Consider the following 26,607-nt stretch of genomic DNA (forward strand, 5'->3'; position numbering starts at 1 on the left):
ACAGGACTGATATGACAGGGACGAGCCAGTCACAAAAAGGAAGCACATTATTTATTCCGTGTACACGAAATGTCCAGAGTAGGCAAGTGCACAAGAAGAAAGTAGATCCGTCATTGTGGAGCTGGGGCGCTGGGGTGCAAGAGCACCCGGCTCTGGGGCTCTCAAACAGACCAGCCTCGGCCACCCGCAGCTGAGACACTCCAAAGGCAGAGGGATGAGTGGTAGTGAAACAGGAAAGGAATGTATTTCAGCGAGGCCAGCTTTGGGACGACAGCGGACCAGCATCTCAAAGACTGTCCCCCAAATGCTGAAGCTACTTCCAGGTTTATACCAGGAGGATGGGGGGACAAGGCTGGCGGGTACATGCAAATGGGCAGTGCAGTTCAGGTCAATCACTGCGTTGGGGTCACTCACGCAGGGTCTTGATCCCCATCACTTTGAGGGGGAGTTTCGGCCCCCATCACAGTGTGCTTTGCTCATGGGGCCTTTGGCTTGAGTTAAGGGATAAGCTGGAAAGAACTTAGAAAGTACAGATGGAGTTGGAGTCTTCTTTCAAGTGCCCAGGTTGGGGGATGAGGAGCGACTGGTAATGGGTATGGGGTTTCTTCGGGGTGGACGGTTGAAAAGATTCTAAAACTGCTTGTGGTACTGTTTGCATAACTGTGAACGTACTAAAAACCACTGAATTGTACCCTTACAGGGGTGAACGGTATAGTATGTGAGTTCTGTCTCAATCAAACTGTTACATACGTGAACAATGTGGCAGGAGGTACCTTTCCTGCTGATTGGGATGATTTCGTGGGTGTATCCATACATCAAAATGTTTAAAATGGCATGGTCCATTCATCTTTGACAAAGCAGGAAAGAATATGCAGTGGGAAAAAGTCTCTTCAATAAATGGTGTTGGGAAAATGACAGAGACATGCAGAAGAATGAAACTGGGCCACTTCCTTATGCCACACACATAAACTCAAAATAGATTAAATACCTAAATATGAGGCCTGAAACCATAAAAATCCTATAAGAGAGCACAGGCAGTCATCTCTCTGACGTTGGCTGTAGCAAATTATTCTAGATAGCTCCCCTCTGGAGAGGGAAACAAAAGCAAAAATTAACTATTGGGATGACATCAAAACAGAAATCCTCTTCATAGCAAAGGAAAGAATCAACAAAGCTAAAAGATGGGAACGGGAGATGTTTGCATATGACATATGCAATAAAGGGTTAGTATCCAAAATACATAAAGAACTGATATGACTCAACCCAAGAAACAAATAACCCGATTAAAAATGGGCAGAAGACGGATCCCTGGATGGCTCAGCTGTTTAGCGCCGCCTTCAGTCCAGGGCGTGATCCTGGAGTCCTGGGATCGAGTCCCACATGGGGGACTCACGCATGCAGTCCCACATGCATGGAGCCTGCTTCTCCCTCTGCCTGTGTCTCTGCTTCTCTCTTTCTGTGTGTCTCTCATGAATAAATAAATAAAATCTTCAAAAAAATTTTTTTAAATGGGCAGAAGACACGTATCAACATTTCTCCAAAGAAGACATGCAAGTGGCCAACAGACACATGAAAAGATACTTGACATCACTCATCCTTAGGGAAATGCAAATCAAAACCACAGTGAGCCATCGCCTCACACCTGTCAGAATGGCTGGAATCAAAAAGACAAAAATAATGAGTATTGGTGAGGATGTGGAGAAACAGGAACTTTGACACACTGTTGGTGGGAATGTAAATCGGTTCAACCACTGTAGAAAACAGTATGAAGTTTCCTCAGAAAGTTAAAAATACAACTACCCTATAACCCAGTAATTGCATTACTGGGTATTTACCCCAAAAATACAAAAACACTAACTCAAAGGGATACATGCACCCCAATGTTTATAGCAAAATTATTTATAATAGCCAAATTATGGAAGCAGCCCAAGTGTCTATCGATAGATGAATGGTGTAAATACACAATGAAATATAACTCAGCCATAAAAAAGAATGAAATCTTGCTGTTTGTAACAGCATAGATGGAGCTAGAGAGTATAATTCTAAGCAAAATAAGCCAGTCAGAGAAAGACAAATACCATACAAATGAGCAAAGGAAAAAAGAGTGGGTGGACCTGGCTGGCTCAGTCAGTAGAGCATGCGACTCGATCTGGGGGTTGTGAGTTTGAGCCCTACATTGTGGGTAGAGTATACTTATAAAATAAAATAAAATAAAATAAAATAAAATAAAATAAAATAAAATAGGCAAACCAAGAAACCAACTCTTAACTATAAAGAACAAGCTGATGATTATCAGAGGGGAGATGGGGAGGGGAGGGGTGAAATAGGTGACGGTGATTAAGGAGGGCACTTAAAAGGTGGGGAAAAAAGAAAAAACTTGTGAAACTGTACATTTTGAGTATCTGCATTTTAGGGGCACCTGGGTGGCTTAGTCGGTTAAGCATCTGACTCTTGGTTTTGGTTCAAGTCATGATCTTGGAGTCGCGGGATTGAGTTCTGCTTCAAGCTCTGTGCTCAGCAGGGAGTCTGCTTGAGATTCTCTCTCCCTCTGTCCCTCCCCCATCCCAATCTTTCTCTCAAATAAATAAATGAATCTTTTAAATAATAAAAATAAATGTGTGGCTTATTATACATCTATTGTACCTCAATAGACCTGTTTCTAAAAAGTGCCTACAGTGAGCATCTAGAAAGACGCACCTCTCACATCATGATACATCCTCCCAATCTCTTCTCTATGAACACACATAGTTTATTTTACAAAATGGGATAATCCTTTTTTCCACAGGGTGACAGATCTTGAGCAACTTTCCAGGGGTGCCTGGGTGGCTCAGTCAGTTAAGTGTCTGCCTTGGGCTCAGATCATGGTCCTGAGGTCCTGGGATCAAGTCCCGTGTTGGGCTTCATGCTCAGCAGGGAGTCTGCTTCTCCCTCTCTCCCTGCTCGTGCTGTCTCTCAAATAAATCAGATCTTTTTTAAAAAAAATGAGCAACTTTCCAAGTCACTACATAGCAGTGCTTAATGACCACATAGAATTTTATATTTAGTAATGCAGTTAATATATTCCAAACAGGATATCTGAAATGAGACCACTGAGCATTCGGGGTGCACGGCCGCCCAATCCACCAGGAGTGGGACAGACTTCTGTGCACGTCCCTCCCCAGCCTGGCCTCCTCTGCAAGGAGCCTTCAGGGGGCCAGGCTTCTGCCTGGCAGGGAGCCCGTGGGAAGCAGCCCCTGGCCAGCCGCTCATTCCTGGCATTCCTGCCTCCTCTCATTGGCCAGGGTTGGCACCCGGTGCTGGTAGGTCTCAGCAGTGGGCTCGTACTCCTGCTGTCTCCAACCCCCACCCTGCACCCCTGCCCCTGGGGCAGCATGGGTCTCACACAGGCCCAAAGAAACCCCCCCAAGTTCCAGCCCAATGCTGGCCAGGCCCTGTTAGTGGTCATCAAACTTCTTGATCGGGATCCCTGGGTGGCGCAGCGGTTTGGCGCCTGCCTTTGGCCCAGGGCACGATCCTGGAGACCCGGGATCGAATCCCACGTCGGGCTCCCGGTGCATGGAGCCTGCTTCTCCCTCTGCCTGTGTCTCTGCCTCTCTCTCTCTCTGTGACTATCATAAATAAATAAAGATTAAAAAAAAAAACTTGATCATGTGTCCCCCTAGAATAATTCTACACACTCAGCTGTTTGGTTTTTGTTTTGTTTTTAAGTAAGCTGAATGCTCAACACGGACCTCGAACTCATGACCCTGAGATCAAGAGTCTCACGCCCCACTGACTGAGCCAGCCAGGTGCTACCTCGCCAGAGCAACTTTAACACTCACCTACCTCTCGCCTTTTTTAAAAAAGATTTTATTTTATTATTTTAAAAGATTTCATTTATTTATTTGAGAGGGAGCATGAGCATGAGGTGTGGGGAACAGGGAGGGAGAAGCAGCTTCTGCACTGAGCAGGAGGCATAATTCAGGGTTTGAACCCAGGACCTGGGATCATGACCTGAGCCAAAGGCAGACGCTTAACAGACTGAGCCACCCAGAAGCCCCTAAAAGATTTTAAGTCATCTCTGCACACAGCGTGGGGCTCAGACTCACAACCCCTAGATCAAGAGTCGTGTTCTCCTCTGAGTCAGCCAGACCCCCCCTACCTTTTGCATTTTTAAAACGGATCTCTAAAATAGTAACACAAGATTAGAAGATACAATGTGTATGATTTGGGGACATATTATTTACAGGCCTTAAGGAGATTTAGGGATGAGGATTGAAGCTGTCCAATGTGTAGAAAATGCCTACCGTGTGACCCAAGTAGCTAAGCCAGTCCTTGTTGGCAAACTGGTCAACTTAGAATTCATTTCCACCAGGAAAAAAAAAAAGGTTTTGTGTTTTAAATTTAAATAAGATTGTCAGCCTGGGGACCACGCTTTCATTTTGAATTATGATTCAGGCTAAGTGGACAGAGAGGTAGTTGGGAGGTAAGTAGGACAGATGGACGGGGACGGACAGACAGATGGACACACAGAGAGTCCTGCTTTGCGTATCGGCGGAACTCCTCTTTGGTCACCTTCTGCTTCGCCGTCAGCCTCTCCCTCAGCGCTGTCTGTTCCCAGCACGTCCCTTTGGTGGCCTGAAAGTCTCTGCACCGCGCAGAATGGGTCCCGAGACAGGACAGGTGTGTCTGCCTGGGCAGTGCAAGGGCGCTCGGTCCCGGGGGCGGGAAAGGGGGTGGCAGAGGGCGTCTCGGGCAGGCCCCGGGCAGGGGCGGAGCGACTTAGTGCAAGCGGCCACCAGCGCGCCGCCGCCCAGCTTGCTGAGCAGAACGGAGGGGACCCGAGCGGGTGCCGGGTCAGGGCTCGTGCTCACAGCCCAGCAGCTTGGGCTCCCGGGTATCATCTCACTTCTCGTGTTAAGATCTCACTTCTTGGGGGCATCTGAGTGGCTCAGTTGGTTGAACACCAGACTCTTGGTTTCGGCTCAGGTCATGACCTTGGGCTTGTGGGATTAAGCCCCACATTGGGCTCCGCACGCTCAGCACGGAGTCTGCTTGTCTCTCTCCCTCTGTTCCTCCTCCTGCTGTCTTTCGAATTAAAAAAAAAAAAAAAAAAAAAAAAAAGAAGAAGACTCATTTCTTTCCCTGAGAAGTGGGGAGGTAGAGAGCAAGGGAGACCAAACCTAGTGTCCCTAGTCCGTGACAAGGCCCTAACAGGGGCTCAGAGATGTGACACAGAGCACCGGTGTCCACTCTACGGTGGGACAGAAGGCAGAGTTATCTTTTAAAGTTGTGAAGTTGAAGTGAGCTCACACGCAGCATGAAATCTCCGTGTGCTTTGTCCTCAGAGCTAGCGTCTGCCCGAGGCAGAGCTCACCCCAGGGGCGGGGGGGCTGCGTGCCTGCTGCTGCCACTCCCCCCATTCCCTGCCCTGGCTGGGCTGCTTGGGGGGCCGCCTGGGTGCTCACAGGGCAGCGGGGACGCGTCTGTCTGCAAGCTGCCCTGGCTGGGGCGGCAGAGATGGGATGAGAGCACGCGGGGCCTTGTCACCCACTGGCTGGGGCTGGGTCGGGGGCTGGGACCCCGGGGGGATGGCAGCCAGCAGCACGGAGCCCAGCACTTGGCACGAAGTTGGTGCTCCGTAAGTTAGATGAAGAACGGTCCAGTCCTACCCAATTAGACCCGGCGGACCTGTTACTGAGTGTCGCCCTGCAGGGCCCTGCCACCCCGGGAGCGCTCGCAATTAGCCCGTGTAATTAACCCCACGAGGGGGTGACCAGCCGTCACTACAGATTCGAGATCTGAACGGTTCTGGGGTTGGCCCATGACACGCTGCTGGCATGTCATGGGACCGGCATGGGGGTGAGGCTAGGTCAGCCGCTTCTGCCTTTCCGGCTGCAAACCCCCAGCTGCCAGGTCCAGGGCGACCCAGCAGGAGGGGACACAGGTGGAGCGAGCCCCTGTCTGGGTCTGCACGACACTCTCCCACATCCTGGGAAGCCCTCGGTCCAGGGCAAACCAGGACGGCTGGTCACCCAGCACCCGGGCCCCCGACTCCCGGGCTCTCTTCCCCAAATCCCCAGGGCTCCTGGTGGGAACTTGCGTCCGGCTCCTCCCTCGGCGCAGAGGTGCTCCATCCCCGCCCGCGGAGCTCACCGCTGATGTCTCCGCTCAGCGGGCCAGGCCCACAGCGGAAAAAATAATGTCCTAGAGAGGACAGAGCTGCCTGGCGGGTCCCAGGGGACAAGTGGCCCCTGACGGCCGCGTCCTCTGAGGCTGACTGCTCTGGACGGAGGGCCCCCGGCTCGTGCATCCTCCTCACTCACAGATCTCCCCGTTCGGTAAGAAACACACGTGTTCCCACTGAAGCACCTGGACGGTGCTTCCAGGTAGGTGGCCCAGTAGGCAAGCATCCCTCCTTGCCCAAGGCCAGGCTAACCTGGACCTGCTGGCCTCTGAAATCCGAGTGTCATCTGGTAAAGACCCTGCCCTTTGGCCTTAAGCTTATGTCTTTTCCATTAAAACTATACTCTGACCTCCGAAACCACTTGGGGTAAAACATGGCTCAAAGCATGGACTTCAAAAGGAACAAAAGGACATGTGTGCAGACGTTGTTGGTGAGGTCGCTGGGGACAGCCGACAGGCCTCAGTCCGGTGGTTCTGTGTGAGGCAGCGGCTGGGCCAGGGTGGGGTCTCTGCACGAGGAAAGCTCACCGCGTCCCACCAAGGGGAACCACACCGCGATGGCGTTTGCCCGGCGTCTCGTGAGGACCAGGGCTGCCTTCGCGCATCTGACACTCATGTGTCCTCAACGTGTTCAGTTCTCCTAGGGACCCACTGCAGTGGCCACTTGTGACGTCCCCGTACACACACAGGGCAGTCGAATCCCCCGAAGGGTCTGGCATCAGATGGAGGTGTAGCTAGAGGGGTGAGGAGGGAACTAGCAGTGAACTGGCGTGTCCTCGGGAAGTCGCAGCTTGGGGGCGCACCTGGCAGCCAGGTGAGAGTGGATAAAGCAGGATAGTAGGCCTGAGGGGGTGCAGAACGATGCCATCTGCTAGTTCTGTCCTGGCCACCCGAAGGAAGGGCTTGTGACCCTAGCGTCCCCATTGTCTGGGTCTGAGAGATGGGATCCTGGCCCCTGGGGACATGCATCAGAAATGTGTCCACGGCATTCAGGGCTCGACCAGGCTCAGGCAGTGCTTCTGTGACCCAGGGCCCTCGGCCGGCCTCCTGTCACGGGGGAGAAGGTCAGGAGTGAAAGCCAGGAGCAGCTCTCTGCAGCCGTCCGGGGGCTCTGCGGGGCCTCAGCTGGGGGAGACTCTGCGTGAGCGTGGCTCTCGGAGGCCTGGGCCATGAAGCATGGCTGGTGCCCCCCAGGTGTGCCCCCCAGACTGGGGGATAGGACATCAACCCCACTTCCAGTGAGGCTGGGCCACGAGCTTCCCCGGGGGAGCCCCCCACCCCTACCCTGCCCGGCTGGGTACCCAGAACTGACCTGGAGGCTGGGTGTGCCCCTGCCCCTCCCCAGATCAGGACCCGGGGAGGCACGAGGTGGCTCAGCTGGGGGTCCTGGGCTGGGGTCCTGGCCTGAGGGTGCAGCCACAGGAGAGCCCCCGGGGGTGGAGCACAGTGGCACCCTGTCTGGCCGGGACCCAGGGCCTCTCCGCTCACCTTAGGTCAGGGTTTGTAACCTCTTCAGCGCTCTGGCCGCTCTGGTCGGCTGGTGAAGCCTGTGGACCCCTCAGGGGAATGGCTGTATTTTGATTGATTTCCCAATTCCCCTTGTTTTAAATGCCTAAGATAGGACCTGCAGGCCAGCAGAGGAAACCCACCGCGTTAGTGTGCAGGGGCTGCCCTGACAAAGTACCACCGACTGGCTGGAAGCCAGAAACTTGCAGCAAGTCCAGAATCAAGATGCCACAGGACCCTGCTCTCTTCACACCAGGGAAGGGCCTGTCCTGGGCCCGTCTCCTGACTCCAAGTGCCTTGGCCTGAGCAGCAAGGCTCCACTCTTCACCTGCGTCCCCGTGTTGTGTGTGTGTGTCCACGTTTCCCCTTTAAGGACACTAACCCCTCAGGTGGGGTTAGGGGCCCACCGTACCCTGCTATGACTCATCTTACCTAATTACATCTGCAAAGGGCCAATTTCCAACAAAGGGCCACACACATTCTGAGGCCCTGGGGGTTGGTCAGGACTTCAACAGAGGAGCTGGGGACACAGTTCAGCCCGTATCACCCGTCAAATATTTCAGAAAGCACATTTATAGGATGTATGATAACATCCATGCTTCTGTAGTAACACATCTGTAATGTGACCTGGTGGCCAGTCCAAGGATTACTGTAATTTGGACACAGTAAGGAGTTTGTGATATTTCAAGATATTGACTGCAATGTCATGAAAACATCCAGCGACAAAGTCATGGAGGCTGATGATACCAGGGGGGCACCAGTTGAATAAAATGTCAGAGGTTCTTGAAAATAAAGGTGTTCTTTCCCACTCAAGGGCACAGACCCGAGTTCAACCCTGAATCCTGCCCAAGCCCAAAGCCCAAGGTGGCAACACAGCAGTTGAGAATCCAGGGCAGCCGTGTGTCCCTGCTGGAAACTGACCCCAACCACACCTGCCTCGGGGACAGGACCCAACGCTGGCAGGTGTTCTGGCCCCGCTGCTGGAGGGGCAGGGAAGCGGGGGATGCAGGGCCTGGCCACCCCCGAGACCACCTGGTCGTTGCAAAAGGTTTCCCCCTCCTGCAGGGTTGAGGTGGGCGGAGCCTCTGGGGCTGCCCCGTGCAGTTCCTTTCTTGCACCTGCTGATGACCCAGGACAACCAGAGGCTCTTTCTGAGCCTCCTCATTAAAGACAAATAATTGCTGCTTACAAGGCTGCTTCTCCACCCACCAGGACTTACAGCCTTGAGGGGCGGGCAGGGCTGGTGGGCACAGGCCTTGGGGTGGATGGCCTGGGCGGGCCCCTCAGCGGCTCCCCCACGGCGGAAGGGCCTTTGCACACAGGCAGACGCGGCTGACGAGCCGTGAGGAGGGACCCTCGGGCCCCTTCCTGGCCTTGGGAGATGCTGGCTCCCAGGAAGGCTCACGGGGTGCGGAAGCTCCAAGTGGCCTGACCGCTGGCCTCAGGGGCTATAACCCACGAGGACCCTGCGGGCCCCCTTGGGACAAGGTCCCCAGGGGTTTCTTACCCCAGCACTGCTGAGGCTCGCTGCCCAAAGCCCCCTCCCAGATGCGGCCTGGGTCCTGGGGGCGTGGGCCAAGGGACGCAGAAGGGGCGTGCTGGCCAGTGCCTGGGTGCACACCCCACCTCCCCCCCTGCAATGACAGCAGCCATTCCCACCACGGCAAGGCTCTCCGGGTGCCCCGCAGGCGTTCAGTGCTCCCCGACCTGACCTCATCTCCTCGTGAACCTGCCGCCACTGAACCAGACGCACACGCAGGAGCGCGCACACCTGCGCCCAGCACGTCTGGCCTCTGCGGCCTCCGCCCTCCTGCTACCAGGGGAGCCCCCGGGGCTGGAGCCGGTTTGCTCACCAGCAGGGCGGACAAGAGCGCCCACCTCCTGGGTCTCCGTGCAGATTCCTGGGGGCAGTCTCCGAAGCGCGGCCGGGGCCTCCCAGAGGCTGGTCCGCACAGCGCCGGAGACTGCGCTGCCACCGGGCCAGCCCCCGGGGGTGGGGGGGGGCAGGCCCGTGCGGTCTCCCCTGAAGCCCAGGTCAGGGGGCAGGTGGGGAGGCTGCTCCTCGTCCTTCACCCCCGCCCTGTAGAGGTCAGCCGGAGGTGCAGCGGCAGGTCCAGCCCCGGGGCAGTGCTGGGCTCGGCCGCAGACAGGCTTGCAGCGCACGCCCTCGGGCCTTCCCCACGGCTGGAAGGCAGACAGGACGCCGGGGCGGGGCCACGCTGCGCTGGAGGCCCTGCTGGAGGCCCTGCACCGACGCCGCCGGAGCAACGAGACGGGGCGGGGCAAGTGTGCGGAGCTACTGGGCCTCGGCTCGCTCGGCTCACCCCCAGCTGCGCCCAGGGGCGCCCAGGTGCACCTCCGCCGGCGCCTCACAGGAGCCCGCCCCACTTCTGACGGCCACTGCGCAGTTCTCAGGCCTGCCTGCCACCCCACCACCAGGGCAGGGGTGGGGACCCTAGGGGCTGGGCCGGGGCTTGTGGAGGGACCCGGGAGGGCGTCTCAGCTTGGAGGTTCCGAGTGCATCACACTTCATCACTTTCAAGAGCAAGTCACTCCGAGGATGCTCGTTTGACGTGATGACAAAGGCGCTATCCCACCCTACTTCGGCACCGGAATCTCCTTCGCACTATCCCAGGCCGGTCTGGGCTCCGAGGGCCTGCACACCGCAGAGCTTCAGGGCACACGGGCGCCAGGAGTCACGCCGAGGTCAGACCCCGGGAGGCCGCCCCGAGCCCACATTCCTGCAAGTTCAAGGAAGCTGTGAAGGGGCGGGAGGGGACAGTAAGGGACAGGAACGTTGAGAGGCCGCAGAGTGCTAATGCTGGCCCCTGGGGGGCCCTCCGTTCATGCAGATGAGCCTCAGCCCGGGCTCCCCTACAGATGAGCCCATTGGAGAGCTCCCCTGGCAGGGGCTGTTCAGGAAAGCAACCTGAATTCTACATGAGGGTCGACTTAAGGTTTCACCCCTGGAGTCTGAGGAAAGGAAGTCCTCTCATTTGGGTGCCGGGGGTCTGTGGGGAGGAGGCCCCTCACAGGAGGGGCGGATGCCAGGGGGCGGGCTTCGGGCCCCGGCTGGCGGGGCGAAATCCAAGTCGGCCTGTGACTTATGTCCCAAGACCGGTCTCAGCACCCAAGGGAAGCAATAGCTTTCTCAGCTCTTTTATTAAATTAGAAACAGGAGGGAACACAACTCGGGGGAAGCACCACTGCAAGGCCTGTTGTGCTATGTGACAAGTGTGCTTAACTCACCTCGGCCATCCAGAAGCCCTGGGGCCTCCAGGCGAGCAGCTTCCTTCACTGCCCACAGCCCCGGCCACCCTGGCCTCACCATCTCCCAAACCAGAGCCCCAGGGTTTGGGGGGCTAAAGACTGTGCTCTCGGAGCCCAGGAGGCCAGCCTCTGTTACGGAGGGGTCTGCGGCCTCCAAGGGACCTGGAAATGCACAATCTGCTTCCAGCTTTTTCCCAAGTGGCAGCCAATGTCCTGGGGCTGGTGCTCATGGAGGGGGAACCCAGCACCAAGGGCCCTCCCCAAGAGTTGCCCACAGGACCAGTGGCAGCAGGAAGGTCCTGTGAGGGGGCAGGGCGAAATTATGGGCAGCAACTCGTTTGTGATGCAGCCCCACCGACAGTGCAGCCCGCTCTGGTGCCCAGTCCTGAACCAGCCAAGCAGCACCGAGCAAATGGCAGGCAGCTGGTAGGTGGCCAGAGAAGCCACAGGCTTGGTCCAGGCCCTTTCCCCCTCCAGTGGCACCCGGGGGTGGCAAGGGCTGGGCTGCAAACCCTAATACTAGGTGTGAGATGACCTGTCCAGAACCGCAGATATTGGGGACAGACTGAGGAGGGACCCAATGACTCGGGAGGTGGAGAAATGAGCCAAGAATTGGCAGTTCTCCTGGGGACCATTCTTATTTTTGGAGCTCAGTGAGCAAACACAGGCCAGCTGGAAGGCCCAGACTCAGAGGACAGCTGGTGCTGGTTGGGAGCCCGGTCACGGGCCTGGCTGCTGTTCTCTACGCCGAGGCGGCTGGTCTTGGTAGGATCCAGAGTGGATGCCCTGGTGTAACTCAACCCTGAGGTCGCCAGCTCATCTCTGCTCCTAGTCTTGGGGAGCAAGGCCATATCCTGAGGGTAGTATGGCCCTGTCAGGAGATGGGGTCATTGCCACGTCTTGGGGTGGGCTGAGAGGCGGGCTCTGAGGACATGGGGGGCCCTGAGTCCTGCTGAGACAGGGCACGAGTGTCCATCTGCCCCTGGGCACAGCTGGTCTGATGGAGAGGTGGCGAGAGCAAGGCCCGACTCTGGGGAGGGGCCCACGTGTTTCCTCTTTCACGCTGAGGCTCTTGGTGTCGTTTGCTAATGAAGTCTTGTGGGTGCCACTGAGGTCACCTGACGGCTTTCCACCCCTGATACAAGTGTCCTCGATTTTCTCCTGGGCAACTCGTGTGCTGTCCTGGTGGACCCCGTTTCCCTGAGGCCCGAGACACCCTCTGTTGGGTGACATTATGATCACCAGGGGGAGGCAGTGAGGCCAAGGCTGTGCTGTTGGTGCCACGAGACCCCAAGGCAGCCCAGGACCGCCACCCTAACCTACCCAGGGCTCCTCCCTGCCTGGCCTCCCAGCCCTTGAACAGGACTTGCTTGATCAGGCCACCTCAACACTCTGCAGCTGTGTCTTCTCCCCGGCCAAGCGAGTCCTGTGTCATCCGCGCCCCTCTGGAAGGTCCTCTCCCCTCCAAGCCACTGCAAAGCAGGCACACAGGGCACTCGAGACAGCTTTTCCTCTCTTGTCTGAAGCTCAGAACAGCGCCCCCGAGACTGCTGCTCCCAGAGCCGGGGGTGGGAGGGCGCAGCTCCGGGGCCAGGCTGAGCTTCCTGCGGCGGCAGATGGGGTCAGGGCCACTCTGGGACAGTAGGGCTGCAGCCACGGGTGGGGAGAGACACGCAGAGTCTGCAGAGGAGAGGGAGGGAGAGCATGAGTCATGTCCACACGGCTCTGTCCTAACCTGGAACAGTGATAACCAAGGGGCCACATGTAAGGGGCTGGAACTCAGGCCCCGAGAGCAGAAGGCCTGGGCAGGAGGATGCAGCTCTGTCATGACCAGCACTGCAGCCGGGGCAGTTCAGCCATTTCCCTGGGCCCTGGTCGCCTCACCTAGAACGGGGCAATGGCCACCTGTCCATTTGGCTACTCTGGCTCCGCAACCTGAGCACCTGCAACCCAGCAGGCACCATGCCTGGCTCTAGGAAGACAGGAGGGCGGGCGGACACCGCTACGGTCCCCGGGACCAACCCCCAGGGGAGACATGTATCAATAATGTACCAATAAATGCACCAATAAATGCATACAGTACTCACACAGTGACAGAAGGGCTGGATGGGAAAAACAAAAAAAGGAGAGAGACCAGGCTTTTATTTTGGTGGAGGCTATGGGAAGGTGGTAGTATTTAACCTGAGGCCTGAACAGGGCACAGGAGTTTGCCAGAGAAGGCAACAGCAGCCCAGGCAAGAGGAAGGGCACGGGCAGAGGCCCGGAGGTGGGATGTGAGCACGTCTAAAAATGTAAGCTGAGGCCAGTGAGGTCGAAGCGGCGGGGCGCATCAGCAAGGCGGTCAGAAGACTGCTCGTCTGTGTCCTCCATAGGTATTTATGGGCCCTGACCCAGGCGATGGGGGCCAACGGTGGTGCACAAGGGAGCACAGGCCCCCGGGGTCACCAAACTCACACTGCAGCCGGGCTTCTCGTTCAACACAGCATCTGCCCTCTCTGAGCCTCATGTTTTCTGGTGGAAGAGGAGGCGATGGATCTCTGCCTCCCAGAGAGGAGAGAACCGGGTGGTCTGATGCTCAGGAGAGGTTTTGCATAGAATGTGCTTGGAGCAATTGAGGTAACCCAACTGGGCCAGCGTGGTCAACGTGAAAGGCCGACCCACTGCACAGCTCAGCACAGCCCTGCCTGACTCCACGTGGAGATGAGGCTGTGGGCGTGTGTCAGGGTGTGACACCCTCGGCTGGAGCCCCGGGGACAAAGGAAGGGGCATCGGAAGGGCTTAGCTGGGCAGGGAAGAGGAAGCGCTCAGCACAGCGCGGCAGGGGCTGTCCTCTCAGGCTCCGCAGGCAGCTGAACCCCAGTGGGGCAGCATTTTAAGAAGAGGTTCTCTGGAGTCCCATGGGAAGGGCGCCGGGAGCTCACCTAGAAGATTTCCAGGCACCTGCTGATCCGCGCACCAGTTCAGGCCAGAAGGCACACTTATGAGGCCAGGGCTCAGAGGTGGCCCTGACTGAGGAGGCACATTTGTGCCAGGGGACATGGGCAATGTCCCTCCAGCATGCTGAGCTGCCCGAAGGAGTCTCACGGGGGCTCCGGAAAGGCAGAGAAGCCAGCCTTGGCACGGGCAGGTGGAGCTCTCCAGGAAACCTGCACACCGGCCAAGAGGCAGAGGCAAGGCCATCTCTGCCGGACATCAATGAATGATGACACCATTTTTGGTTTTACAGCTTTGGTCAGATTTACCCTGCACACTTGTGTCTGCTATCCGACACCTACACACATAGCTCTACGTTTAGAGCTACTTGTAAGTCTGCGTGCATTTAAGTAACAATTAAAAATTCAAGCCAGCAATGGAATCTGTAGGACTTTTTTCCTTCTGAGTAGGGCATGGCCCTGGCTCCCTCACTGCCAAGGCTTCTGGAAGATTGGCCTGAACACTGCGGGAAGTGCCCAGGGGGCCAGCAACCCTCTGATGCTGGGGTGGGTGAAGGCCCCTCCCAAGTGAGAACCTGGGTCATGAAGCCCCTAACATCCCAAGATGCTCTAGAGTGGCAAATCCAAACCTCCGGGGCCTGTCCCTGCTCCATACCTTCCCGCCACACTCGGCAGATGAGGGGTTCCCCCTGAGGCAAGGCCCACTGCTGCCCCCCAACCAAACTTCAAGGCCACCCATGCCAGGGGTGAGGGGCTGTGGGACCCTGACCCAAGGAGTGGTCCCCTTGGGCCATCCCGAGTTGCTAAAGAGGAGACAGCACCTAAAGGCACGCCTAGGGTAGAGGAATTGGGGAACACACTGCCCAGCTCCTGAACTCCCTCTGGCTCAGCCCACAGCTGTCCCAATCTGGGCCACCCCAATTTTGGGCAGGTGCTTCTCTGAGGCCTGGTCTCCTCGTCTGTGAGATGGGACACTCCACCTTGCAGGTGTGGAGTCAGTGGTCACCCCGCACTGCCCATGCAGCTGGCCTGGCAACCCCTCCTACTGCTCTGACAATCCTGGGAGTTGTTGGTGAGGTGTCTGCTCCGCTAGACTGCAACAAGGGAGGGTGGCTAGCATCCTGATCCCAGGCCTGGCATGGGGCCAACCCCGGGGAAACCTGCTGAGTGCAAGACTGTGGGTGCAGGGACAGACGGATGGACCCGGGGTGTTTCAGAAGGCCCGAACTCCTGCCCGGGCACCTTTCTCACAACACCAGGCCCATCCAAGTGGATCTGTGCTCTGGTATTTCCTCTCAGTGGCAATTTCTTTTAAGGCAGGATAGAATGTGCTGAGTCGCCCCTCCTGTGGCAGTGACCGAGCCCCTTGCAGGGCCCCATCGGGGAATAATGGGCTCAGTCTTTCCCAGAGCTGGGATTGGAGGCCCCTCCACCCCCACACCCCAAGTGGCTGGGTCCCAACAATGACTGTGGGGAGATGAGCTCCTGGTGGCCTGGACACTTGCCCGGCATGCTGGTGGGGGTCAGGGGAAGAGAGATGAGGGGGCTATGTCTTTAAAGGGTTTGGTGGGGGCAGGGAGACCCAGTGGGAGAGAAAAAGAGAAAAGAACATTCATGGCTAGTCTATACTTGGCGGGTAACCCAGGGTAACCCAGACCCTGCTCCAGGGGCCTCCCAGCTGCCACTGGCTGCTGTCGCCCAGATACATGGTTCTGGCGGTGACACTGGGGCTCAAGAGGCTGGTCCTGGAGCTCCGGCTGGCATTAAGCTTCCCACACAGCAATTCAGCCCTACACAGCTGGGTGGCCACCGGTGCTGGTCCCATGCTTGGTGCCAGGGTGCAGACGTGAGGATCCCCTGGCTCTCCAGACGCCCGCAAGCCTGGGGCATGTCTGGGGCTCAAATCCCACTCCAACCCTTACTAGCTATTCACCTGATGCCAACAACCTATCCTCTGTCTTAACTGCCACCTTTGCAGCTATGACTTCTATGACAATGCGTTCTGAAAAGTAAAGGAAATCATGACTAGAGCGCTCACTGTAGACGCAGGCACCCACCAGAACTCAAGGCCGGTAGCCCAAACGGCAATGAAGTCCTGGGGGAGACCAAGGGGACATCATCTGGGGTGATCCTGAGGAGCTGCAGAGTGCAGGCAACCTCTGGTTGGTGGCTCTGTAAGTCAGAGTCTCACAGGATGGACAAGGGGTCAGGGGACAGCAGGACCCTCCAGGCACAGAGGAGGAAGGCCCCCAAACTGGGTCTTACCCTGCTCCCTGCAGGAGGGTCTGGGACGGCAGGCACAGGGAAGTGAATCTGGGGATACAGGTCCCGTCCTCTGGCCCCAGCACTGGGCCGGGGACTCCCGGCGGGTAGCCAGCCTCAGTGGGAAGTGTCATGGTCAACTGGGGTGCCCATGGCAGGTGGAAGGGGAGGCACCAGGCATGCTATGCCTCTGCTCTTCCTGACCTTTCCTTGCAGAGGGCACTCGGCCTGGGCTCCTCCTGCACCTCGTTCAGGCACCACAGCTTAGCACCCCCCACTGCTGTCGCAGTCCCCCTCCCACTCCCTCCATCTGCCACCCCTGACTCAGGGCCCCCCTCCAGCCTGGTCCTGCAGCACTGTACCTTCCTGCCACTCCACCCCACTTCCTGGGGAGCCAAGGGAGGGTCAGGAACATCCAGGGGCATCAGCCTCCTGCCCCAGTGCTGTGTCACAGGCCCCTTCCCAGAAAGCCAAGGTACGCCCCAGCCTTTGAAGAGATCTAGAGAACTCCAAGTCATCCCAGCATCCCAGGCAGGCAAAGCTGGAGGGAAGCAGGGCTGTGCAGAGCATGGGAACAACCCCTGGTCAATCTGTGGGATGGAGCCACGGGAGCGGCAGTTTCTCAGGGCTGAGAGGGGGGCTGCTTGGATGCGGGGGGTTCACGAGAAGGAAAGGGCTGCAGGATGCCTAGGTGGCTTAGTGGTTGAGTGTCTGCCTTTGGCTCAGGTTGTGATCCCGGGGTCCTGGGATCAGGTCCTGGGACCACGACTTACAGACAAGTCCTATATCGGGCTTCCCACAGGGAGCCTGCTTCTCCCTCTGCCTGTGTCTCTGCCTCGCTTATGAATAAATAAAATCTTAAAAAAAAAAAAAAAAAGAAGAAGAAGAAGAAAAAGAAGGAAAGGCCTGGGATACAGGGCAAGAGCTGAAGGACCCTCTGCCTCTGTTGCAGATGGTGCTGGTGGAAGAGCTTGGGAAACCTGCGGCCGGGAGATGCTCACACACTCCTGTGCTGGCCTGGCCCTGGGAGGGCAGGACCCAGGCATGCTTGCCAGTGGGATGCAGGACAGGCTCTGTCATGTGCAATTAGCCTCTTTGCACCTGCTTCCTCCTCCCAGAAGTGGGGCTGACAACATCACCGCCATGGTGGACTGGGCCGAGCTAAAGGGATAAGGCCTTGGCAGTACTCAGATGGGCACACGTCATGTCTGACTATGGGCAATAGACACTTTGAGAAGGAGGAGCTGGCCCAGGGACATGGAGAGGCTCCCACCACCTAAGGCATCCAAAGCCATCATAGTCACCATACTTTGGCGTCACCACCTGGTATAGCAGCGACTCTGGGGGCGCCTGGGTGGTTCAGTTGGTCTGGTGTCTGCCTTCGGCTTAGGTCACAATCTCCGCGTCCTGGGATCGAGCCCCGCTTTGGGCTCCTTGGTCACCAGTGTATCTGCTTCTGCTTCTCGCTCTCTCTCTGCCCCTCCACCTCACTCATTCTCTCTCAAATAAATAAATAAAATCTTAAAAAAAAAAAAAAATCCAACTCTGAACCTACCCCTCCCTTGACCTATATAAGTACTGGGAGTAATACAGTTGTTGCTTCTGTATTCAAGATGGCAAGGCTCAGCTTAGGTGATGTGGTTCCACATAATGAGGGTCAAGCAGCCAGTGAGAGCCAGAACCAAGGAGAGATGTGAGCTTCGCTCCCCCCACTCCTCCCCGTGCCTGGAATGGGGAAAATCCCTAGAAAGGTACAGGGCTTATGAGGCCTGCTGGCTTGCCCCCGCCCCCTCCCACATGGGGTCAAACTACTGTCCAGGGTCATGGGGAAGGGTGAGCACCAGTAGGAGGAGCCCTCGGGCCCCACAGAGGACCACCCCAGAGCGAGGGAACAGGGAAGCCACATGGACGTGCCATTCTCCTTATAGCTTCTAGCCCAGGGGACCAACCACTTGGGCTACTTAGATTTTTCTCCCAAAGGAGAGAGCAGATTAAAACAAAACAGGGCAACCTCAGAAGGGGACAAAGCCCCCTCCTGTCTAGATGGGCTTTCAGGAGCCCGAACACTCCAGATGTAGGAGGGAAGGTGGCTCGGGCCAGCCTCGTGGGCTGGTACGTTCCAGTCAGGACCTCGAAGGCCCGGCCGACCTGGATCTCCGGGCTAGAGCAGGTGCTCTGTGTGGAGGGGCAGTCCCAGCTCAGTCTGACCTCTCTGCTGTGAAGAGCCCACTGCACGCGCGCCAGCAGCCACCGCGGCAGGGAGGCAATCAGGTATTTGGTCCAGGCTGGTGCCTGGGGGGTTTCTGTGCCTGGCCTGAGGGCCAGTTTCTCAGAGCTGTGGCTGCTGACCTGCCCTCCCGGGTGGGAAGGCTATCCTGCATGGCCTCTTCTTGGGCTGGAGGCAGAGCCTGGGATCCGTCACCCCATGCCCCATGCCCCCAGTTTCTCAGAGCCTCTGGGACCTATGTCTCCCTGCCTCCCACTCACCCTGGGGTCCCCAGAACTCAGTCCTAAGGGCAGAAGACCTGCTGCCCTTGCCCCAGGTATGAGGGGCCCAGGAGAAGAAGAAGTTAGGACATCCTGGCTTCCCTAGGGCCTGACCCAATGTGGTGGCACAAGAACACAAACCCTTCCCTGGTGCCTACAAATCTACCATCCCTTTCCAGCCCCTACTCCTAAGCTCCCTGCCAGGCTGGCTCAGTACTGGAGTTGGTCCTGCCCCAGAGGGGCTGCAAGAGAGGCCCCACCCCACCCCTCAGAAGAGGCCTGTCCAGGTAAGCTGGTCCTTCCCTTCACCTGACTCTGCACCTGCCCTCAGGCCTTGGGCAAGTCCCTTCTGTGTCTCCCCATCCCTCCATTACCCCCAAAGAGCACCTGACTGTGTCCCTCAGCTCCCTGTCATCCACTTTTGGGTAAGGACCTCACATAACTGCAGGAGCAGTAACTTGGGCAGTACTCTGCAGCAGGCCCTGCCTGGCCAGGGTTCCCTACTGTGACACTCGCTCTAAGGGAGACCCACTGACATCTATACAGGACAGAAGCAGCACCCCATTTCCTCCACGGGGTGCCCGGCCCCACAGCTCTAGCATGCCCCTTGCCCCTTAAGTGTGCCCGTCCATCATCCTTATTTCTCAGGGACCCTGGGGTGCTGCTTGCATGCTGGATGCACACTGGGACTCACCTGGAACTGTGGAAGCCCTGGCTCACCTGGTCTGGGGTGTGGCATGTGCTTTAGCATTTGTATTGTAAAGAAATCTGGCCTTTGCCCTTGACCTTGGGACATGATCAGTTGTACCCAATAGACTGTCCTTGTTCAGGGCAGGGGTGAGGGTGGGCACATCCATGTGACTTAGGGTAGGGGCTTTGGGTCATGTGGTACCAGGGGACCCAGAGTTGGAGAGTAACCCCAATGGGCAATCAAGCTCCGATAAAAACTCTGGATACCAGAGCTTGTGTAGCATCCCCGGAGGGCAATATCCCGTGTGTACGGCCACTCACTGAGGTAGGTGCAGTAACGCTGTCCTGAACACACGGAGGCCTCTGCCCCACTCGTCCCTGTCCGTGGCTGATCTTAACCTATATCCCTTCCCTGTAGCAGACCAGGACCGTGAACATAACAGCCTGCAGTGTATTCTGAGTCTTTCCAGTGAATGCTCGAATCTGAGAGTGATTTTGGGAAGCCCTAAGCTGCTGCTGTCAGACGTGAGGATGCTCTTGTGTAGAGACGGCCCTTAGACTCGGCCGACTAGCCTAAACGCCACGCAGTAATTGTCAAAAGATCCCTGGTGATTGTGAGGTGCAGCCACGCCTGGGAAGCACTGCACTGACCTGAGGTGGTGGTCCCTATCTGGCAGAAGGCTTACATGCTTTGCTCAAGGTTAACTGCAAGTAAGGAGCAGAGCTACGCTTTAGCTCCAGACCTGGAAGAGGCTCCCAGAGCCCCTGGCCACTTGCTGCCCCAACCAGCCTTCCCTGGAGGACATGGCGACCCTGACCCAGGGTGGGAGCAGGCCCTGGGGTGTTGGGGACTCACCTGGCTGGGCTCTGCAGGTGCTCCTCACGAGGGCAGGTGTTTCCAGGTGCTGACAAAGGCAGTGGGGATGAGCGAGTAGGGCACGGTGGTGATGCAGTTCCACGTGTCCGAAGTGGGGTCATAGCAGTCCAGGGTCTTACACCTCTGGGTCCCAAAGTAGCCCCCCACCACGTAGAGCTTGTTGCCCGAGGCCAGGGCGTGGCAGGACATGCGTTTGGCGGTCATGTCCCCGATCCGCGTCCACTGGTTGGTCTCACAGTCAAAGCGGTAGGCTGAGGCAGCTGTGAACTCCGTGTCCCCTCCCATGATGAAGATCTGGCTGCCCAGCACGGCGGCTGCCGTGTACCGCCAAGGCTGGGGGCACTCGGCCTTGATGGTCCACCGGTTCTCCGAGGGGTCGTAGCACTGGACTTTGGACACCATGTCTCGGTGGATGCTGGTCCCTCCAAAAACAAAGAGCTTCAGCTTGGCACTCACCACTGCGGCATTGCTGACGCCATCCCTCAATGGGGCCACCATTGTCCACTTGTTAGCCGCGGGGTCGTACTTTTCCACCTGCTTCAGGGAGACCGAAGGGGAGGCCGGGAAGACGCCTGCCAGGGACGTGTGTCCTCCGACCACGTAGAGGCAGTTCTCCAGCTCAGCCGAGCCGTGACCAAAGCGGGCGATCAGCATGGGTGCCGCCTTGGACCACTCCTCGTGGACGGTGTCATATACCCACACATCCTTAGAGACTCCGTTCTCGGAGCCCCGGCCCCCAGTCACATAGACCTTGCAGCCGATCGCTGAGGCGCTAAACTCTTTGCGGGGGCTGGGCAGGTCCGCCTTTGGGATGATCTCCTTGGCCTTGTGGTCCACCTGGTAGATCTTGTCGCACATGAAGGTCTGGCCCCCCAGGATCAGCAGCGTGTGGCCTGCCTTGCGTGGCCGGGCACAGGGGCTGGTGACCACCCCATCGTTCTGCAGGATCTTGGTCTTGCATCGGAGCGCCTCGTCTATGATAAGCCTGGTGCGCTCATCAGCCATGAGCAGGGCCTCGCCGGAGACGGCCTCCTTCAGGCAGTCAGAGGGCAGCAGGGCCAGCCGCACGCTGCGGAGGAGCTCGGGCAGGTGGGCCTTTCTCTGCTCTAGGTCGTGCTTCACCCATTGCAGGATGGCCTCAAAGACCACGCGCTCGTCCTCGGTCTCCAGCTCGTCACTGGAGATGAGGTCCAGCAGGGTGTCCTTGGACAGGCTGTTGAAGTCCTCGCTCTGCCGCACTGTCTCGAAGTGCACCAGGCACATGCGCCAGGAGAACTCGTACAGCCGGCGGCACTGGTGCGCGTCCGACAGCAGCATCATGCCCAGGCAGTTGGAGGGGAAGAGGTTCTTCTCCAGGAACTCGGCAGCGGCGTCCCGCACATCGTGGAACTGCAGCATGTCGCCCGCCTCCAGGAGCGACTCTGCGTTCTCCTCGTTGATGACGATGCGGGATGAGTAGGCGAAGTCCAGCAGCAGCTCCAGCACCTCGGGGTGCAGGTTGTCCTGGAAGTTGACCGTGTCATCTCGGCTCTCCCGCAGCCCGTGGCTGAACATGGCCTCGAAGTAGCGGCTGGACGCGGCCAGCACGGCGCGGTGGCAGGGGAAGGCGCGGTCCCCCGCCCAGAGCGTGACGTCGGTGAACATGCGGTGCTTGCGCAGCGTGTTCAGGTGGGCCAGCACGCAGTCGGGGTGGGAGGCTTTGTGGAAGAGGGTGATGTTCATGGACCCCGTGCTGCTCCGCGACTTCCGGGTCTCGTGGACGCTGACCGACATGCTGAGCTGACCTGCCGGGCGACAAGGCCACAGGTGAGAGGGGCCGCCCCGCTGCAGCTCACCCTCCAGCCCCTCCTCTCTCGGCTCTGCCGCTCCCCTCAGCCGGGACGGTGCGGGTGGGAGGGGTTGGCTTTGACCCTGCCCTTCGGAAACTGATTTTGTTGATTTCGGACCAGCTTTGGAACCAAACATCTTTGGCCTGGAAGTGAGCCACCTCTGGGTGAGTTTGAGCTGCGGTTGCCTCCCATGGTCAAGGGAGGATGTGTATGGTGGCCTCAGGCCATTAAGTGGATGTCAGGTCAGAGCAGGGCTAAATAGCATGTGCCCTGGGACACATCCCACTCTCAGGCTGTCCTCTGGGGACACGGCTCTCGTGGCCTGATTCTCCAGCTGGGGAAGCCAAGGCTCAGAGAAGCCAAGTGGCCGTCCCAAGCGCCAGAGCCAGGACTCCCACATGGGCTATCCAGTTCCAAGCCCAAGCTCTCCTCTCTGTGGGCCCAAGGAGATGGACTCTTTCAGGGTTTTCTGTGGCAAGCTGGAAACAATGAGCCCAAGAGCCGCAGACCGCAGGCAGAGCAGAGCCTTAGGTCCTCCCTTCCCCTGCTCCCAGTGGGACCTGTCTTGAGCTGGGCTCCAAGCAGCACTGGCCAAAATCCCTCCTCTCCCTCCCCCTTGGGAAATTCCTAAGAGCCTCCGCTAAAGCCCAAGGGCTCAGTGTAGACCTGTTTTCCAAATCCAGGGTCTTTCAAGGCCTCCTGACCCAGTGGGGATGAGCACGGGTTGGAGGCAAAGATGGCTGATCAGTGGCTCACCTGCAAGGCACCTGCTCAATTCTGTTTGATCCCAAACAAGAAAGCCACAAGAAAGGCCCAAGAGACAGTAAGACATGCCAACCAGTAACGTGGACCAGATTTGCCTTTGGCTGAAGCCTCTGGAAAGCCCACAACCAAAGGAGCTTCTTTAGTTCCTACAGGTGACTCTAGGATCCTAGGCCTAGGCGACAGTGGTCACCTCACCTGCCTCCCTCCTTTGTCCTTCTTTGCCAGGCCAGGACTCGGGGCTCAAAGGGCTGCTCTGTGTAGGCAGACACAGTCCTGTCACACAGTTGAATTTGGGGGATTCCAAGGCACTTTAATTCAAGTCCAAGTGATGGTACAACCCTGATGCACTGCAGTGCTGTGGAAGCCTGGCTCAGAATATGGGCAGGCAAAATTGTATGTCTTGAGCAAAAGTGGTCCCAAAGCACCCTCAAAAGCCTGTGCTCCCTTCTTCCTGCTGGTAATGAGCCCCTCCCCAAAAGAAACCCCAAATCTCTTCTTTTTCCTTTTAAATTTTCAAAAGTCTATGATTACCCCACCCCCACTCCAAGTCAATTTTCTGCTTAAGTAATAATCTGGTAAAGGAAGGAAGCGATTTCATGCTTCAGTGAAATTGTAAATTAGCATCCAAGTACATTGCTGTCTCTCTCACTCACTCCTCCCCTGGCAAAGAACCAGAGAAACCACAAACTGACATGATCTGAGCTGCCCGGGCAAGGCCCCTGCTCCCAGGCCTGGGCAGGAAAGGCGCAGGGGCTGGGTCTGGCCCTGCTGCTCTGGGGCCCCCAACTCCAGGCTGCTGGCCTACCAGGGATGCTGCTATATACACCTGCCCCTGCAGGCCACAAGGTCAAGGTTATGAGGTTAGAGTCCACAGGGGTGGGAGCAGTGCCTGGCAAGAGCGTAAGAGAGCTGGGTCCAGGTCCAGGCTGGACAGGTGGTCCCCATTCAACCACTGCCCTGGGGCACCTCTCCCTTGAACCCCTGTTTTCTCTTCCGTGAAACAAAGTCCCTGTCCTGCTGGGACCTCAGAGTCACTTGGTTGTTGGCAGTTATTTACAGAACCTGCCCTCTGAGCCTGGCCCTGGGACCAGGTAGCCCAGAGACTGAGAAGCTGCAGTGGCGTAGCCCACAGAAGCTTTACCAGCAGCTCTGTACTCTGAATTCCAGACACCACAACACGTTTTTCCTAATCTTGCTCACAGACCCTTTCCCAAATGTGGCCATTAATCGAGTGACTCCATCCATCTTGTCCCCACTGTGCCTGGGCTGAACAGGAGCTATGGCCTCTGACCTGTGCACCACACTGAGGGCATGGCTCCAAGGACTCCAATCCAGAGAGCCAGGTGGAGACTCTATGGAAGGAGTTAAGGGCAGGACAAAGCAGGACTCAAAGAATGAGAAAGTGTCAAAAAGCAGGGCAAATAAATGCCAGCAGAGCAGCCACGTCTGCCCTGAGAATGAGGTTAAGGGGTGCGCTCTCCAAAGCCAATGCTGAGTGAGCAGCCCAGGCTCCAGAGCTGACTGACCTCTTGCTCAGCACCAAGATGCCTGACCGCTGATCCAAATTCCCTGCACAGGAGAAGAGCCAGAGATGGGCACACACCCCAAGAGGTTCCCACCCCCAGAGAGCTGCCTGTCCGGGCACCTCCGTGCCCAGAGCAGAGGCACCTGCCTGGCTGTTTCCCCAGACTGTCCCACCTCTTTCTGGGCAGTGCCTGGCTCTGAACCAATCTCCTGGGGACAGCAGCCATCACTCCTGCACCGGCTTGCCCCGGACCCTGAGGCGAGGTGATCGTGTCCCAGAAACATCATGACTCCAGGAAGTGCAGGTCTCATCACCCCAGTTTACAGATGAGGACGCGGAGGCCCAGACACAGGAAGGGAATCACAAGAGATGTGAATCTCTGGCCAGGCCCGTAGGTTCCCAGGGCTGCGTTTCAGCTCTGGCCTGGCCAGCATGGGAGGACAGGTCTCAGAACCAGTGGCCTGCGTGCTACACGCCCTGTGGTGGGCTCATCTCAACCACAACACATCTGGAAGCTGGTCACCTCAACCATAACGTGTCCAGGAGAATTGCTCAGCACTGCCTCCAAATCTGCTGCTCTCCAGCCCAGGAAAATGAGCAATGGCACCAACATGCTCCTTCTTATTTGGACCCAATCTCCAGGCTCTCCCCAGCACCCCTCACCAGAACGCCCTCTGCAGTCCTGTGGCTCTGCCTCTTAAATGAGTCCTGGGTCTGATCCTTCTCCCTGCCTCCGTCCCTCCCCTGGAGGACTAGAAACGCCCCACCCGGTTCTGCTTCTGCTCTCCATGATGCTCCTGATCTGTGCTACGTTTGCACACCACAGGGATCCAAAAGCATCACCTGGATCCCATCATGCCAAGTCACAATCCACCAGGGGCATCCCAGAACCCTCAGGGAAATCCCAAGTTGTCCCTGTAGCCGCTGGTTGCACATGAGTTGACCCCTCCTCACTGACTGTCCTCTGTCTTCACCTCCTGTTACTTCCCACCCTACTCACGCCTTCAGGCCACAATGGACTTCTTATTGGGCCTCAGGACCTTTTCACATGCTGCTCCTCTGGCTGGAAGGCTCCCCACATGTCACTCTTCTGCATGGCTTGCTCTGTCACCTTCTCAGAGAGTAAGTGACCTGACTGACCACCCTGTTGAGGTCACCTCCTCTCCACCCCTCACCCACTTCTTCCTTCCTCACAGTATCCATTGCCACATAACATTATGCACTTGTCTCCTGTCTCCCCAACCTGCTAAAGGTGGGGACCATCTGTGGGCTAACTGATGTGACTCCAATACCCAGCAGGACCGGACACAGAGCAGCCACTTGATCTGACTGAATGAACCCACTGGTCCCTGCCTCTGCTCATGAGGAAGCCTGGAAACTCACTTCCCCTGACGTCTACTGGGGTGCTCATTCAGCCACTCTGCAGACCAAGAGGATGAAGGCTGGGACAGTGGAGGCTGTTGGGGGAGGGGGAGGGGGCACAACAAAGAATGTGTGTGGGGGACACGCTGCCTCCAGTCAGCACGGACACCCTGACTGCTGTCAGAACCACCCTCCTCTGGGCACTCAAGCCTGGCTGGCCGAAATGGCACATCACTGAGCCCTGGGGCTGCCTGCATGCCAGGCCTGGCCAATCAGAGTGCCATCCTCCCAGCCACTACAACGGGCCAAGGAGATGCTAGTCGGTGACATTTACTGGAATTGCAGAGAATGAAGCAGGTGCTGAAGGACAGGAGCAGGGCAGGGGCAGGACGGGATGGTGGCCACACTGCCCAAGACAGGAGCTGCACAGAGGATGCACAGCGGCACCCCTCGTCCCTGCCCAGCTTGAAGCCGGCCTGCCTTTCCCCTTCCTTTTTGTCTGACAGATGTTTTTGTCACTTGCCATCTAGAGTCCCAACCAGTACAAGCACTAAACATCAGTTCCCTGGATCAGTGAGCAGGGGCTGCTCTCCTTGCTAAGGGGTCTTCACTGTGTGAGTCCCTCTGACTTTCCACCTGCAGGAAGGCCACCTCAGACAACAGAGAATGGGTTTCAGGAGATCCTTTTCCGTGTTTACCACCAGTTACACACACAGTCTTCTGCAGGGCAGGGGATACAGAGTGTGCAGGACACAGGGTCCTGTTCAGTGGCAGGAGGGGCGAGCGTTCAAGAGCGTGTGTTCAAGGGCCGTCTCCTTGGCTCCCTGCCTTGGGGGCCACGATAAATCAGATGCTCTCTGCTCTCATGCTTCGTGTATCATAGAACTATTTAGATTACCTCAGCATCATCCTGGGCTTTGATGGATTTAAGGCCCA

General features: G+C 57.3%; 1 protein-coding gene across 2 annotated transcripts in view; it reads right to left on the reverse strand.

Annotated features, from left to right (window-relative positions):
• Positions 1 to 10,814: 10,814 nt before the first annotated feature.
• The window catches only part of KLHL25 (kelch like family member 25), a 35,753-nt gene continuing 19,960 nt past the window's right edge, over positions 10,815 to 26,607 (reverse strand). The window contains exons 1-3 of one of the 2 annotated variants that reach the window (XM_072799030.1): positions 25,310 to 25,628; positions 20,170 to 21,974; positions 10,815 to 12,621 (exon numbers count right to left, since the gene is read on the reverse strand). In XM_072799030.1, the coding sequence (XP_072655131.1) occupies positions 20,194 to 21,963 (1,770 nt within the window). In that variant the 5' untranslated portion in view covers positions 21,964 to 21,974; positions 25,310 to 25,628 and the 3' untranslated portion in view covers positions 10,815 to 12,621; positions 20,170 to 20,193. Of the gene's footprint in view, positions 12,622 to 20,169; positions 21,975 to 25,309; positions 25,629 to 26,607 lie in introns of those variants that run through there. The other variant, XM_072799020.1, reaches the window with a different exon arrangement.

Source organism: Canis lupus, chromosome 2 (genome assembly GCF_048164855.1).
Source record: "Canis lupus baileyi chromosome 2, mCanLup2.hap1, whole genome shotgun sequence".
Taxonomy (NCBI): domain Eukaryota; kingdom Metazoa; phylum Chordata; class Mammalia; order Carnivora; family Canidae; genus Canis; species Canis lupus.